Below are 16,064 nucleotides of genomic sequence, written 5' to 3' on the forward strand. Positions count from 1 at the left end.
ATCCTAACTCAAAGCAGTTGCCCAACGAAGGTTGTTCAATTAAAAATGTTCAGAGCGGCTAATTAATCTGACTGATACTTATGGGAGTTGAACGAGTGAATGTATAAGCACCCTGGTACCGAAAACAGGTGCAGGGTTGGTTTGTGAACTCTTCCGTCAGTGTACAGTCAGCATGGCAGATCCTGAGTAAAGGTTTGTGCTGCTTCGTCCATTTTCCCCATTAGATGGCGACAAAGAGCGTGATATCCGCCACAATATGGTTTTATTGTTGACTTGCCCACTTGAACAAGGTTAATTATCTGTCTCTTAAGAATCCTTAGCTACTGGATAAATGGGTGAAACCCCAAAAGACCACTGATCAAATCTCGAATTAAAATCAGACGACTCACAGCACGGCTTGTGCTTCTCACAGAGGTCAGTCAGATAAACTCTAGAGGTAAATAAGCATTGGTAAATGTTCGTTTCACCTATGTGATTAATAGGTTGGTTTTTTTTTGTTTAAAGTTTTAACTTTCTGAATAGTTGTACAATAAGAGTTAGGGAAACTCTGTTAAAGTGTCTTAATTTATGTACAAAAAGGCAATATATTGTGCTGTTACTCGTGGTATAGTGCGGGTAAGTAATATCAACTTGTTGAAAAATGAAAGAGGGAACTAATAGAATTGATGGATTTAATAGCAATTGTATGTGTTTAGAGGAGTTCTGACAACTTTTGGGCCCGGTGCCACTGCACCTGCGGCACCATTCAAATCAGGCCCCCTATGCCTGCAAGATAACATTTGTGGCTGCCTGTTTAGTAGTAAAATATAGCAATATATGGTGTTTAGAGGGGTTCTTAGAGCTTTGGACCCCGGTGTCACTGCACCTGTTGCATCATTGAAACCATGACTCTAGTGCCTGCAAGGTAACTGCACTTGTCTCTACTTATTTAGTAGTTACATTTAGCAATATTCTGCATTTAGTGGGGTCCCTAAAGCTTTTGGCCCCAGTGCCACTGCACCTGCTGCACCATTCAAATCCAGTTCCTTGGAACTGCAAGATAACTGCAATTGTGTTTGCCTGTTTAGTAGTAAAATATAGCAATATAAGGTGTTTAGGAGTTGACAACTTTTGCTCCCGGTGCCACTACACCTGCTGCACCATTCAAATCATGACCCAGTTGTGTGCAAGGTAACTGCACTTGTGGCCGCCTGTTTAGTAGCAAAATATAGCATAGCTCTTGTATATTGACTTTATTTTTAACATGCAATGCAACCGAAGACCTGCTGACTTTCAGGAGACATCTCAAGAACTGGCTCTTCGACCAGGAGCAGCAGCACCCCCTCCCCCCCACCCCCCACCCCTCCCACACCCAGTGCCTTGAAACCCTTACGGGTATGTAGTGCGCTTTACAAATTAAATGATTGATTGATTACAACATTTGGAATTTGATCATAATGACCCAATAGATTAAATTGAAAAAACTCAATCCGGATCTGAAGCATGAATGGGAAATGCCACAAACGTGCTAAAGCATCTGCTTTACACAACTAAGTAACACAAAGCAAGCACCCAGCATATTGTTAGAAGCGGACTGCCTTTTCCGTGGGAAGAGATTTAAAATGGACAGTAAATGGGTTTAAATAGTGTGAACAGCTTTAGTAGAAGTATCGTAAATGCGTGCAGCCAGGGGAAATTAACAAAAAACAGAAGTTCCACACAAAAGCGAATGAACACAGTAACTCGGCTCTGGAAACTGACAAGAGACCCCTTGTAAGATATATTGAATACAAGAGATTTCAAAGTGCTTGCATGCGAAACCTAAACAATGAACACCCGAGTGCTCCAGTAGCATCATCGACCCGTCGGGAACAGGATTATAGAGAGCACAGTTCAGTGCCTGGTACTACCAACCCGCTGTGAGATGAACTGCTAGACAAGATGGTTTCAGATCCAACGGGTTTACTGAGGCAGGTCAAGACTGACAAGACAGCGCTCAACTCCGTAAGAATAACCAGCGATGACCTGGCGATCTCAAAAACACATTATTAAAGCCTAGAGATTCACATTAGCAGGGATAGCGGTTTCTGCAATAACAGCTATTAATTAGATAAGAAAAGGAGCGCGTGTAGGTGTGGCTGCAATTAGGATCCCACAGAGCACAAAACACAATGTTTGTGCCATGAACCAAATGCTGATGCAAGGAAGCAGTTAAACATTTAGATTGATGAAAATTGTACCTTGCTGCAGCGTAAAGGCAAAGTGACATTTTGATGCACACTCAACATGTTTCCGACACCGTCTAGAAAACTACAAGCCACACACAGACCTTACTCGCTTTTGCACAAACCTATTACTGACCCTTAGAAAGTGCATCACAGTATTAAAGGAGAAGCCCTCTGGTAATCAATACATACAGGCAGCCGTTAATCACATAAAAAATAAGCAAATGTGTTTAAAAACTTACTTGCAGAAACTGCTGTGCATTTGAGATGGTGTCCAGGAAGGCCTTGACCTCTGCCTCGTTATGCTTTTTTCCAGTGTACCACGCACAGTCTGTGAAGAAAAGTTGGAAGTGAATTTTTTATGGAATAATTACGAAGAAATTAAAGGATTGAAGAGTAACGAATACAGAATTAAATTACAAGAAATTCGACGTTTAGCCTCCACGTCCCAACCGCACATCATTTTTGAGGCTCTGAGGAGGAGATACTTTCCGTTAAACGGGGCTGCCATGGAAACGCTGGCCTCTCCCTTTCTTAAAAATACTTTTTTGGTTAAACTACATATTAAAATGACAACTTTAATGAAAGAAAACTAAACAAATGAAATGCTTTGGCAATTAACCCAAAACAGAAGTTAGCCTTAAGACAGTGGAGAATCTCCAGAACCCCACGAACCGATAGAAGTCATCGTAATTGCTTTCTTTGAGCTCAAGTTCGATTTCATTTGTTGGGGTGGACAGGTTCCTTACGAGTTTTATTAAGATACCTATGTTGGAGGCCTAGCCTTACAAGTCACGTATCCATCCCAAGGACCACAACTTCATAAACCGAAGTCCACGCCAAAGAAAGTAGCAGGAAAAACAGAAAGAAGTACGTAAAAATAGGACTACATATTCTCAGAGCCTGTTTGAGTAACTGCTCTGAAGTCAAAACACAACTATGGCCCTGACCTTCATGATGTTGCTCTGTAAAGAGCAGTTCTGGCTGCATTTCTCCCTACCAGAGGGCACTCAAGGTCAACCTGAATGGGACATGTGGCCTTTTAGCAGCAAAAGAAAGCACATTAAAATATCGAGCTGGCTGTGGTTTTACAAGCACACAAACGTCCGAACAGGTCAGAAGGGTGCAAAAAATGAAACTGCATTGTGATTGCCGATAAAGAAAAGATTTACGATTTATGCAAATTAAAAGAAACCACTTCGGAATAGCTAACGGCATACTGGATTCTTATCACTCACTGTAACATGGTAATTAAACTAGTTATCCATTCATCTGAAGATTTCACCCTGTGGGGGCCTTAACTGTGCATATCAAATTTCTACCAATGACCACGCGAATCACATTCTCAAAAAGCATTCCACAAATAATGAAGACGAAAAAACTGCCAAAAACTCCATGAACAAAAGCCGGGCTTCCAACATTCACCCATATCCATCTCCCCCCGGATTCTGTTCCTGAAAGTAGCCATCGCCCCCCGGATTCTGTTCCTGAAAGGCCCGCGCTTTGCAAGCAGACCGGCACGCACTGCACGCTGCACCGTTGATTGACAGATTGTACCGCCACACAGGAGCAACAGAGGCCCCGTTTTGACATCAGTCGTAATCTAGTGTCCACTTCCGTTCATAGCGGTGCAGGTTTTAAACTAGTTTTAGCATACACATTTTCATTAAAGAGCAGGCCTTAAAGTAATGACAAATATATTATTATAACATGCGTTTGCTCAGTCAGAGCAACAGGGAGTAACATTTAAAAATACAACCATAAGGTACTGAAGCCAATAGGATTACCATTACTAAGGTGGGAAATAACCAAGTTGTCTAGACTTATTTCCTTCTGTAAAACGGATTTGGATTCCTCTTTTGCCTATTTTCCAGAAGTTAAATATCACTTACCCTTCCATCAGCCAAGACCAATATACATAGTCTGTGATTCATAAACCGTGAATAATATCCTATTTGGAGAGGCATATTTAAGAAGCGGGTAGTGTTGTTACTTTTGTTGTAGAATGAGTAACTAGTTTTTCGTACAGAAATCAATACCACAATTTTGCATTTCTGAGCACTGTAAATCAGTGGCGTTGGCATTATTCAATATAATAGTACACAACTAACGGCCCTCGCAAGAATGAAGGGCAAAGTTAGCCCTGCCAAACAGTGACCCGATAATAATAACACATTGTCGCGGAGTGCGTTACCTGCATACAAGCACAGCATTACTGGATTGCCTGCTCCAGCAGGAAACGCTGCGGTACTGAGCAGCACACAGGGACGCTCGTCCACACACAGGAACGAGGATAAACCTGGTCTTAAGTGAAACTATCTGAAAAAAGTTATTTACACATTGTATTTGTTCTTGTTCTCATGTGTTATTTCAATGACCGTCATCAGTGCTAGTCTCAATTTGGACCACAGCCTGGGCCCATCTGGCTCAGATATTTTCAAAAACAACAAAACTGTCCTGCCTGCTAGGCCCCGAGGTGTAGAGGGATTCTGCTGCTTATTTTGGGTGTGACGTAGGAGAAGGCTAGGCCACCCGTTCTAGTGTTGCTGATACACTAATGTGTGTGAGATAGAGTGTGGCTGAGCGTTGGTTTCTGGTGGGTCGGTGCAAGTGAAGGCTGCAATTGAGGTATGCTGGTCCCGTGTTGTGTGCATGTGTGAGGAGTTTAAACTGGCAGCGTTGGTGAACTGGTGACCAGTGATGTTTTCCGAGGTGCGGCGTGAAGTGTGTGAGTCTGGCTGTGGCGTTCTGGGATCCTGTACAACACCGGATATCCGAGTCTTACCTTTTTCGAAGAAAAATTTGGATATTTGTTATCAGTATCTTGGTTTGATCTTTAATAAGATGATGGCAGTAATTTAAGAACTTAATTTCTCTTTTTCAAATTTGTTTAGTCACCACGTTTTCTAAATTAGATTAACCATTTAAATACCATTACATGAGGTTATTTGTTTAGCTCTATTCAATATTTAATTTGCCATCAGAAGTTTATTTAGATCCCCCTACTGAAGGGAACAAACAGGATGTTTACTGAATAAAAATATTTTAGTCATATGGAAATTAAGACTGCAGCCAGAGGGAAAAACTTCAAGGGGCATCATCCTGGGCTCGGACATACACAGGTTGTTGTGTGGTGGAATGTGGCAGAGCTCAGTAGTCATGTACAAGGAAAAACAACTTCACACCTCACAGGGACATTGTCTGCTTTCTGCCAGCCACACCAGTGTTTTTCTTCCTTCTTCCTTTTCTTATTTTCTTGACACAGTCTGCACATGCCGCTTTGGTGTGGATGGGGAGATGGAGGTGGAAGCTGCACACCCTCTGAATTAACAGCTAGGTTGACATCCTATTCTATGCTCTCCTGATTGCAAGATAATGTCACAGAGGGCAGCCATTTTGTACCAGAGCGCCTCTTAATGGAAATGTGCCAAATACGCGGGGAAATAGCATCCAGCACTGCTTAGAAGAGCTGTTTTGGTGGCATAGAGTTGGTACTGGAAGGGCCTGGAGAATGGATCATAGACATCCAGGGTTATTGATCTATCAGGTTCCTCCACCAGTCTAAACCGCTGTACCGAAATAGGGAAAAGACATGAAGGCTCTTGATTTGTCATAAGTAAAATTTTAGCCCAATAAATAGAGAATTTTTAAGATAAACTAAAAGCCCTTGAAAATGTTTCCCTTCCTAATGGGGGGGAAAGTGTGGTGATGTCATGGCATTAGGTATGTGGAACTCTGTTAGGTCATTTAGAGTGTTGGTAGATTCTGTGATTGAGTGTTCTTTATACTGTCAGTTGGATTCCTGGTCTGGAGACTCAAGGGACGGCTCTCTCTGCCTGTGAATAAATCTACAAATCAATCCTTGTGTACAAGTCATCATTTCATTGGCGACAGAAGATGGGATTTCGCTACACAAGCTTTCATCATACAACAAGGTGCCGATTTTGACTTTCTTGTGCTTGAATACAGCGTGCCCGGATCCCGTGAGAGTGAACTTCTACTCTGAGTAAGTTCGATTTCCATTAATTTTGTTTCCACGACTCGCTTTCGTTGTAACAGACTATTTGGCTTTTGGATGGAATGGAAGCGGAACTCTTGAACGAGTGAAGGCAAAGAAGAGAGAGCCGTGCCCTTTCAACTCTATTACGAGTTTTTTTTTCTTCACTGCTTACTTTATTAAACTCACTCCGGGCGCACCCTTTGAAAGCCAGAAATGTTTAGAAGATACAATCGGATCGGCAGTGACATTTCCTTCATGGCTATAGCTTTCTTTAAATCTCGCACTTGCATTGCTCGAGCTCGAGCATAATTTGAAAATATTCACGCGACTCACCCTTGTCAGCGTTCTGTGATCCGTTCTCCGAATTTTGGCTATTCTGAGTTCTTCCGTCGGAACGCACAGAACGTCATGACGCAGTAGCTTTGTGGAACGCGTCGCAATTGTCTTCAACACGGAAGCTCTTCATTCACGCTGATGCGCACAGTGTATGCGTGTCAGTTTCTCTGCAGCTCATCAACCAAAGCATCAGTTTCGTTTTTTTTAAAGGCATTGTATTAAGACCAAACTGTGCTGAATAGTGAGCAAATTGTGTCCCTGCAGCCCACGGGCACTTACCTGCTAAATAGTAAGTCATTGCGGAGGTTTAGAACAAATTGTAGCGGTCTACACCCAGGGCCTGCTTACGCCGTTTCATACCATATTTCCTGTCTCCGGTGAAAGCACGGCAGATGGAGCTAATTAGGCTGCAAAAAGTGGAACAAGAAGTGCAAGCAAAAAAACAGGAGAGGACGGAGCGAGTGAGTGGCCGGGATGTGTGGGCGAGGAGAGAGGCGCGCGCGCTCTTAGAAAAGCAGTCTTCACTTTTCAAGCACTGCACTCGTGCTTGTGGTGCGCCGCTGCTCGCTCCTGCAAGGCGGATGCCGCCACAAGCACGAGTGCAGTGCTTGGAAAGTGAAGACCGATGGCTAAAGGCCCTCCTAGAGCATCGCAAACCCTAAAAAAGAAACCAATACGGATTCCTCAGATAGTAAGGGGGCAATAATCCATTACACACAATTCGAGGGCCCCACAGCAATCTGACAAATGTGCCCCATCTACTGTTTCTCATTTAATACGTGTCTAAAACCAGAAACAGAATAAAGCATAGTTATTTCAAGGTAAATACTGAGATACTTAAAGATGAGATCTACTGGAAAACCATTACACAATACAGCCACGATGGAGAGCCCTTATGGGACAAGTAATAAATACTTTAGATTATAATGTGGGGAATACTAGGGGCAGGGATGGCTAATTAAAAGCTTGACAGTTGCCTCAGCTGCCACATTGAGAGTAAGCAGCGTGATAGAGCAAAGACTATATGTTCCTTACATCGAACCTTAAAATGTGAAGGACACTGAGGTATTCTCGAACACCCAAGAGCCGACAGATTGGAATAATCCACTTTTTCCTGCTGAAATATGCTGGACAAAAAAAACCACATGCTCTACCTTTTCCCTTTCAGAGCCACAGACTGGGCAAGAGCACCCAGTTGATTCCAACTTACAAGCCCATTTACCAGTAAAGGAAGCGATGGGCAAGGATCCATACCTAAACTGCAAATACTGTTTCTTTGCCAACAGAGGTTCAATTTCGTCAAGGAAGTGTTCAATGTGATAGGTTACCTTAGTCTGTAGGAATCAGTCAGTCTGGGCACCATAGGATGGAACGGTCAGTATTTGACCCAATTTGTACTGATAGTTTCTTTCTTTTACCTGGGTTTTACTGATGACCGGTACAACCTCTGGCACCTCCCACAGATCTCCGCACCCTATCTTAGAGTATCTTCCACACATCTAATCCATGGGATACTTCTGGATCCCACTATTCCGAACCCTCTATATGGCCAGCTTGATAGGTAGACAACTCCGGGGTAGCTCAAATCAGTCACCAATAAAGAATTGGCCTGATCTTTGCACCCTCAGTAATGGACCACAAACCCAGATCAAATCTGAGTGGGATTATTGCGGTACTACTAATCAGCCCCAATAATTGGCTAAGGATACTATTCTCTGTATCTTGTAGTTTGAACATGTTTTTATAAACCCGAAGTTCAGACCCATACGAAGCAGCTCCCAAGGCCTGCATTATATATATTTGAATCACAGGAGATACTGGGCAGAAACACAAACTTTGTTGCGCCTTTACTTAAGACCCACTATGCTGCAAGAGTTTGCGTCTCCGTTTCTCAATATGGCAGCTTCAGTCCAAATCCTCAGTGAGTGTCAGTTCTAGGTACTTAAAGACCTTAACCCACTCTAAAGGAACACAGATAAGTGTAGGGCTAGCTGGCGTGGTGCGGCTAGGATCTAAAATCATAAATTTGGTTTAATCAACATTAATTTCAAGACCCCTCTGTTCACAGAACCTTTCAAACTGACCTAAAATGTTTGTAAGCCCATGGGACATTTGGAAATTAAAAGAGTGTCATCCGCGCACATTAAGACCATAGTCTTAATGTTCGCCAATCTGGGTGTCGCCATCACAATCAATCATCCAAAAAAGAAATCAGATCATTCACATATAGTGAAAAGAGTGGGGTCGAGGATGCACCCTTGCCTAACCTCATGGTCAACAGGGAAGGGGACCGTCAGTTCATCCAACATTCCACATTGCACTTGTGAAAAATTATCCAGATATGGTCTGGCTAAAATTTGCCGAAGATCAAGAGGGACACCCAGGGTAGCCTTAACCTGCCAAAGTTTCAGTCGAGGTACCATATTGAACGCCAATCGTAGAACGACTAATGCAATATAAAGACTGCTGCCCCCCCCCCCCCCCGACCACTATTTTACAATAAATTAGTTGGAAACAAAAAGCTTGATTGACTGTGCTAATTCCCTCCCTGAATCCAGCCTGTAGGGAAGTTAGAATGTTATGCTCTTCCATCCAGGAATGAAGTCGAGAAAAGGAGTATGGTACAGAATAATGTTTGTGAGCAATCAATAAGACTGATTGGCCTGTAGTTATAGGGGTCCTAAAAGGTATCCCTTTTTATGAATGGGGATTATTTCAGCCTCTACCCATGTGGGAGCTATGGAAGCTCCATTGAGCAGGTTATTAAAAATTACCAGACAGTAAGGCCCCTATACATCCAATTCACTCCTATAAAGATCTCAAAAGATCTTATCTAATCCTGGAGCTTTATTAGTTGCTACCTTAGTGATAACTGTATTAACATCCACTAGGATGATTGGGTTAAGATTCAAACTGTATGGGTAGCCATCCCCTCCACTCATGGTTATATTCAGCCATCAGTATTTGGTGGGGTGGGATCCCTACTTCTTTCTGAGAGTATAATGAAGAGAAGTGGGTTACCCATTCTGACGCAGAGACATTAGACATGGTTGGGCAAACACCCTCTTTGCATCCCATCGATACTAGGTTCCAAAAGGCACGGTGGTCCCTACTCTTCACTGCTGTCAGAACTACAGAACCTTTTGGCTTCCACATAAAATACCCTTTAACATCATTAAACAACTTGTGAATTAAACAGACGGAATTCAAATCAACTTCCATTCCTCATCCCTCCTCAGACTGAGAAGGTCTCCTAGACAGCCAGCTACCAAGGAGTATATTTTGCCCATATGCTCTTCCAGATCCTTCTTGCTGGCCCACTTAACTATGTGCACGTTGCTGGACATGTGTACCTAGGATCTAGGGGGTCCCCCCAACAAAGCTTCAGACCCAAACCAGAAGGGGCCACCTCAAGTGATAGGGCATTGTGATCACTATCCAAGCAATAAACAGTAAAGTTGATCAGTAAAATCCAAGCCCGGAGATCCATTAAAATGTAATCAATGAGGCTGGTACTGGGCAACCGATTAAAAGTACATTTCCCCTCGCTATCTGGCCTATTTCTCCCATTCACTGCCCAAAGTCCCAGTTTCATGGTGAGGGCATTGAACTGCAAAGCCAGAAGGGACCATTTCCTAATCAGGCCTAGGGATACCCCATACAGTATCTTCATCATGAGTAAGAGACACCCCAACATCATCTAGGGGGTTCGAACTGGCAATTAAAATCAAACCCCACAATCTTCAGTATCACCGAGGAGGCGGTCATGTGAGCAATTAATCCAATCGAATGTTACTCATTCGATAAACCGCAGGGGAATTTTCCCTGTTGATACTAGTCACCCTACTCCATCCAGGATGGCAAAACACCAATCAGCACAAGAACATATGGACAAGAGGATTGCGGAAGGTCAATCCCAGGTTGCCTCTTGGTAAGTGCAGGGGGATCAGGTGTAAATGGGCATCCCTCAGCTCCTGACGGATGGAGGTGGGGGGCTGGATGCCTTAATGGCTTCTTGGGATTTAGCAAAATGTGTAACACCCAAGACAACAATCTCCTGGTCATGATTGGAGCAAAATTGTTGGGAGCAGTGAGTCAGAGTTCTTTGCCTCTGGAGATGTGTGGAATGCCCTTCTCCTGGAGGTGATTGTTTTGACAATCGAATAGGGGGCTCGAGCACTAGCTGTTCCCTCGGATGTGTGACCAACAGCTTGCTTTTTCTGACTGTGGCTATGGGTAGCAACAGATTTTTTCAATGGCTTCCAACTACTCTGACAAAGATAACTATGTTTGTAAATAGTCTTTGATATACTCAAAGTAAGATTCCATGAGATCAACCACCCAGGGAGGTTCATGCTTTATTCCTCGGGTACTAGGTAGTGGAAGATCTGCAACATTAAGATCAGTACGAGGGATAACGGAGGCCACAGGAGACTGTATTGCCGAACATTGTCTGGGGCGTTTGTCAGCTAGAGATGACTGACAAGCAACCTCCTTTTGAGCCACTTGGAGGATATGGGCCGGATTTACCAGTCAATCTCTGTTGAAATGATTTCCTTGGCTCTCTGGATCATATTGTGTATGCTGGTGGTCTTTAGCAGGGAGCAAGGAATGTCCTCTTTCAGTTTTCCCTTTATGATTTAGCTTCATAGCACAGGGACAATATCTGTAAAATGGTTCTACTGCGGTGTTAAAACTCCAAAGAGACACAAACACTCACCCTAAAAGCCCCGGAGTCAGAGAGTGGGCCGAGCCTCTTCCAGTCTGAGGGGCAAGAGCAGGCCCAGGCTTTGTCCAGGCGCAGCCCACGCAGCGGGACCACAGCGTGCTTGAAATAGCACTCCGGGCTCAAGTGGAGCCAGGAGGGAATTCGGGGGTCTGTAGTCCCTAGCGGCTGTGTGGTGGCAGAATCTGTCCCCTCATTGCACCCACGATCAGCAAGGAGTTATGGTGAGAACCACCCCCAAGTGAGGCAAGTAACCATGTAAACAGTAAACCACCTGCAGGTAAATCAAACACCTCTTTTTTTAATCAATATTTCTAGTTTTGATGGTGGCGAATGCCGCCATTGGTCCAGTACCTAAGACTTTAATGGAAATATTCAGTGGGGTTCCTAGCATAAATGAAGAACCAGGTTGTGAAGGGGTCCAGTTATAGATTGAAAACTACTCTGGACACTAGTTCATTGTGGACAACCTAGTCTTGGCTTCTGAAAGCATTACACTGGTCTTCATTCACATTTTACAAAGGTGGAAAGTTGACTGCTGCACGGTGATGGCCTCACATCAGGAGTAAGATTCCCTGAACATTCTGCAAGAGGTCCAAGGATCTTTTATCCTCATTTTTGAGGCCATTTATCACAGGTGCCTTGCCAGTCTGAAGAAGCTGAAAGTATCAATATGGAGGGATGGATTGATTTGAGTACTAAATGGGACACAAAGGCTTAGCATGTTGATGTGGCATCTCCTCTACTTTGGCTGGGTAAATGTGATAATCATGAACTCCCAGGGCACTTTGCATGCAGTCATAGAAGCATAAATTGTTATGGATGAACAAAAACGGTTTCTGAAATGCATCCAACCATTAACATGACCTCCTCCTGGCAGTATGTTACTCAAACCCACACGAGTCATCTTCCTATAAATATTGGTTAAGGCCACATGTTCAGCAACAAACAAGGGACAATAAAACTGCAATATGTCGGTAAGAACAGGGACAAGACAACCAGGCCAAGACATGCTCTCTCACAAGTACTGTATTGAAGCAGCAGGCATTTCTGAAGAGTAAAATGTGTCTGTCTCCTCTAACTATAACCTTTTTACTCCATGTAGCCTACACAGCTCTGAGAAATCATACCCTCTACTGATAAAGAGTGGAAACTTGGTATCAATTAGATCCAGATTATGGCAGATGCCAGAACTTGACTGGAAATTCAGCAGGAGTTTGTGACATGAATTAGCTCTTCAAAAGCCACCAGTCGTTCAAATTGTGGTAGATATGAGGTTCTACAGAGAACAGTCAGACTCTGAACAAATTGTTGACTGACAGTACCCCATATTTTAAATATTCTCATGCTTTCCTCTTGTTTTATTTAAAAGAGATGAAGGCAACAACCGTTGCCTTTAGAAACCCTGTGGTAAGCAGAGCAGGGTAAGCTCGTAAGTTACCCAAAAATGTTCAATTGCCTTTTTTTTTTATTTTTTATTAACAGCCAATGGTTTGACATGGAAGCTTCAGAAATACTAGCCCAGGTGCCAATGGACTTTCCATTAACGGTGCCTCCACACTGAACAAAAAGCTGATTGGGTTAATCTTGACAACTTAGGAAGAAGGATTTAAAGATGGGAGTAAATGCAAGATCCCCTCTGCTATAGCCATAATAAATTTCAGGAAGAATACATTAGCTATTGTTCAGACTTCGAATATGTATGCACATGTTGCTGCTTTGTGGTGAAAAGGTCAAAAAGGCACCTCTCCTTTAAGTAAGGTAACAGGACCCAACGACCACCTCTGCTCTTTAGTGAAGTGGAAGGGTGGCATGTTATAACGTAGTCACAGGAATCTTACCTTGAACTCAATTTACCAACTCAGGGAGAAATAAAGGAGATAAAATAGACACCATGCCATCATATATTACTTTTTTTGTTAAATTAGCTGTACAGACTGCCTGCACTTCACCCTCTGAAGACACGGGTGCAGTAGCAGTGTCTTTAATAAAGGATGGGGAATTACAGTGAAGTATTAATGCAGTACACCTAAAGAACTACAGACTGGGTACTTATTCATTAACAGAAATGAAATCTGAGAAATGTATTATCTGGTCAAAATACAGAGCAAAACTCACATCAGCTGAAAATCACATTGAAGGAGATCAGTCCTTACGGGATTGCCAAATTATTCCAGAGGAACAGAAAAAAAGCAGGATTCATCATATTATCTTCAGAGACTGAAATATTTAATGGCTGATGCTGGACCAACAACCTTTGGCAGCAGTGACATTTCAAATAGAATGGTAGTCGTGTTGGGAGGATCAACTATGATATCCGTATACAGGCACAGATACGAGAACAATGTGTTTTTCTTTTTCTTCTCCCCCTTATCCTCCTACTTACGTTTTGATTGTTTCCTAGAAAAATGAGTAATCTCTCAAAGCAGATTCTGGCCCCAATACCCATCAGATTGAGGAACAGAAGAGTACAGTGACAGAGTGCATACGATTGACATCTTAATTTTTCAGCACGGACAGTTAGTGTTTAGAATGAATGTATATATATATATATATATATATATATATAATTATTTTTTAAATATTTTTTTTTTACAAATTGCACCTGTGTAGCACTGAAATTTTTCAGAATTCAAAATGTCCAAGTGTTTCTTTAGCACTTCACATCATAGGCCCTTAATCTTTTGTGGCACACTCAGTCTTGGCAGATAGGTACAGAGAGATAGAGTATTTGGTAATTTACACAGGATCTTCCAAAGTGTTCTAGTACAAAGGCGAGGAGGATTAGAAACCACTTCTTCAATCAATCTAGGAATTAGGCCACATCCTTCCCCAGACCACATTCAAAAGAATTGTTACAGAAGCATGCACATCTCACGAAATAGATCAACAACAATTTCATACCATCGTGGAGAACTTGGGCCATCCAGTAATTAAGCCGCAGCAAAGCAGAATCATCTTTGACACAGTTAATGTAGTGAAGCAACATGGGATTCCTCAACACAGAGCCCATCTGAGAAGGAAACTGAAAGAAACCAGAACATGAGTACAGCTGTACACTAAAATGAATAATAAAGAAGACAATACCTTCTCATGGAAAGTCGAAGACTAGATCTTTCGTAGAGTTCTTTACTCCTAAATATTGCTCACTTGTGACAAGCGGATAATGCTCGAAAAAGGTAAACTAATTCACCTCTGAGCGTGCACTTGTCCAGGCCATGCAAATAAAAGACACTGTTCAGATATGGAGGAGGCACATAGTTCAAGAGGTTGTGAATGATTATATGAAAACAATGAAGAAATCTGGCAGTTGATAGAGTTGATAGGGCAAGAGAGTGAGCAGATGGGAGGGGAATTGGTGACAGTTAACATTTTCATTATACCAGAGGTAGAGTCAAAAAACCTCCCCGCTTCATGAACTGCCGTACCTTTTCTTCCTTTTGCATCTTCCTTCTACATCTTTGCTGCAGTGTGGACTCAGATCTGGCACCCAGTGGGAGGTGCTCTACATGTTTTACCTGATCACATGGTTTATAAATCTTAAGTATATTCTCAGCTAAATTCTGGGGTCACTGCTACTCTACAGACTTTCATGAGAGCAGCAGTTGTTGCCAACCAGCAGCAGCATAAGATGATTTCATTTCCTACCTTGGGTGGAAAGTGTAAGGGCCCTCAAGGCAAAATTCAATTAGTTTAATCACACAGAAACCCTGAATGTTAAGTAGTTTGTTTGCAGGTTTTGATATATATATTATATACACACAAAACCACTGACTGATCAAATATTGATGTCAAACTTTTGTGACTGAATGATTGCCACTCTGGTTTCATCACAACCATTGTGGATGTTTAAATCCAAAACACATACCACGTCATTCCCAAAGTATGGAAAACTGAATGGCTTTTCTTGAGATGGGCAGTAATCTCCGCTCCAACTGGACAGGTAACAAATGCTTGTGTACAAATGACTATTCAGTCACCAACTGAAATCCTCTCGCAGACAGGTGGAGAAGAGGTAACCCTTCCCCACTATGGGTGAGGCAGACTCGCAGTCCCTCCACTATTACAGCAGAATTGAGCATTCTGTTGTGGAGCAAACCGCAAAAGTGGAACCAATTCTGCAATGGTATCAGGGACACAAGGCACAGGGGGGGAAAGTGAAATCCAAAATTTAACAGGAGGATGTAGTGGAAACCACAGCAAAGAGCTTGGGCATGTATTCAACTGCTCCTCTGGCAAGAAGGAAACTAAGTGCAAGGCTGATAAAGGGGGTCAAGTAAAAGTGACTTGCTATGCTCCTAGTATCGTCAGATCTTCACCCCAACCTCATGAAGGAGCCATTCATCTGGTTAAGTTTGGTGATGGAAGCATCTGTGGGACACACCTAAACACAGAGGTACAAAATATGGACCCATCCTCCAATGCCCATGTTTCACAGCCATAGGTCACCTCCGCACCAGCCCTATACTCGACAAAAAATGGCAGAAACAGCATAGGGCATCACAACATTCTGTGCATAGGGGCCATAAAGTCAAAACAGCCCCTGCTTGAGCAGTGAGAGTATGGGTGCAAACAGGAATGTCTCCCATTCTAATATGGTATTACATTTATTTACATAAAACTTATCACTATGCCATGCTTTAACTTATCTGTACTGATCAAGCAATTTAAGAGCAGCTCTACTACTGCAAAAGGCAAGGAAGTTAGGGAGGACGGATAGGAGATGCAATTTGTCTCTTCCATATTGACGGCCTGGTCTTCTCAAGATAGAAATGCAATACTTTGGTCCACATACTAC

At 42.7% G+C, this 16,064-nt stretch overlaps 1 protein-coding gene across 7 annotated transcripts in view; it reads right to left on the reverse strand.

Annotated features, from left to right (window-relative positions):
- The window catches only part of CENPI (centromere protein I), a 708,963-nt gene that overhangs the window by 374,414 nt on the left and 318,485 nt on the right, over positions 1-16,064 (reverse strand). For all 7 annotated transcript variants that reach the window (XM_085607721.1, XM_085607722.1, XM_085607716.1 and 4 more), the window contains 2 exons: positions 14,171-14,291; positions 2,447-2,535 (listed from right to left, as the gene is read on the reverse strand). In XM_085607721.1, the coding sequence (XP_085463847.1) occupies positions 2,447-2,535; positions 14,171-14,291 (210 nt within the window). The remainder of the gene's footprint in view (positions 1-2,446; positions 2,536-14,170; positions 14,292-16,064) is intronic.

Source organism: Triturus cristatus, chromosome 5_2, assembly GCF_964204655.1.
Source record: "Triturus cristatus chromosome 5_2, aTriCri1.1, whole genome shotgun sequence".
NCBI classification, from domain to species: domain Eukaryota; kingdom Metazoa; phylum Chordata; class Amphibia; order Caudata; family Salamandridae; genus Triturus; species Triturus cristatus.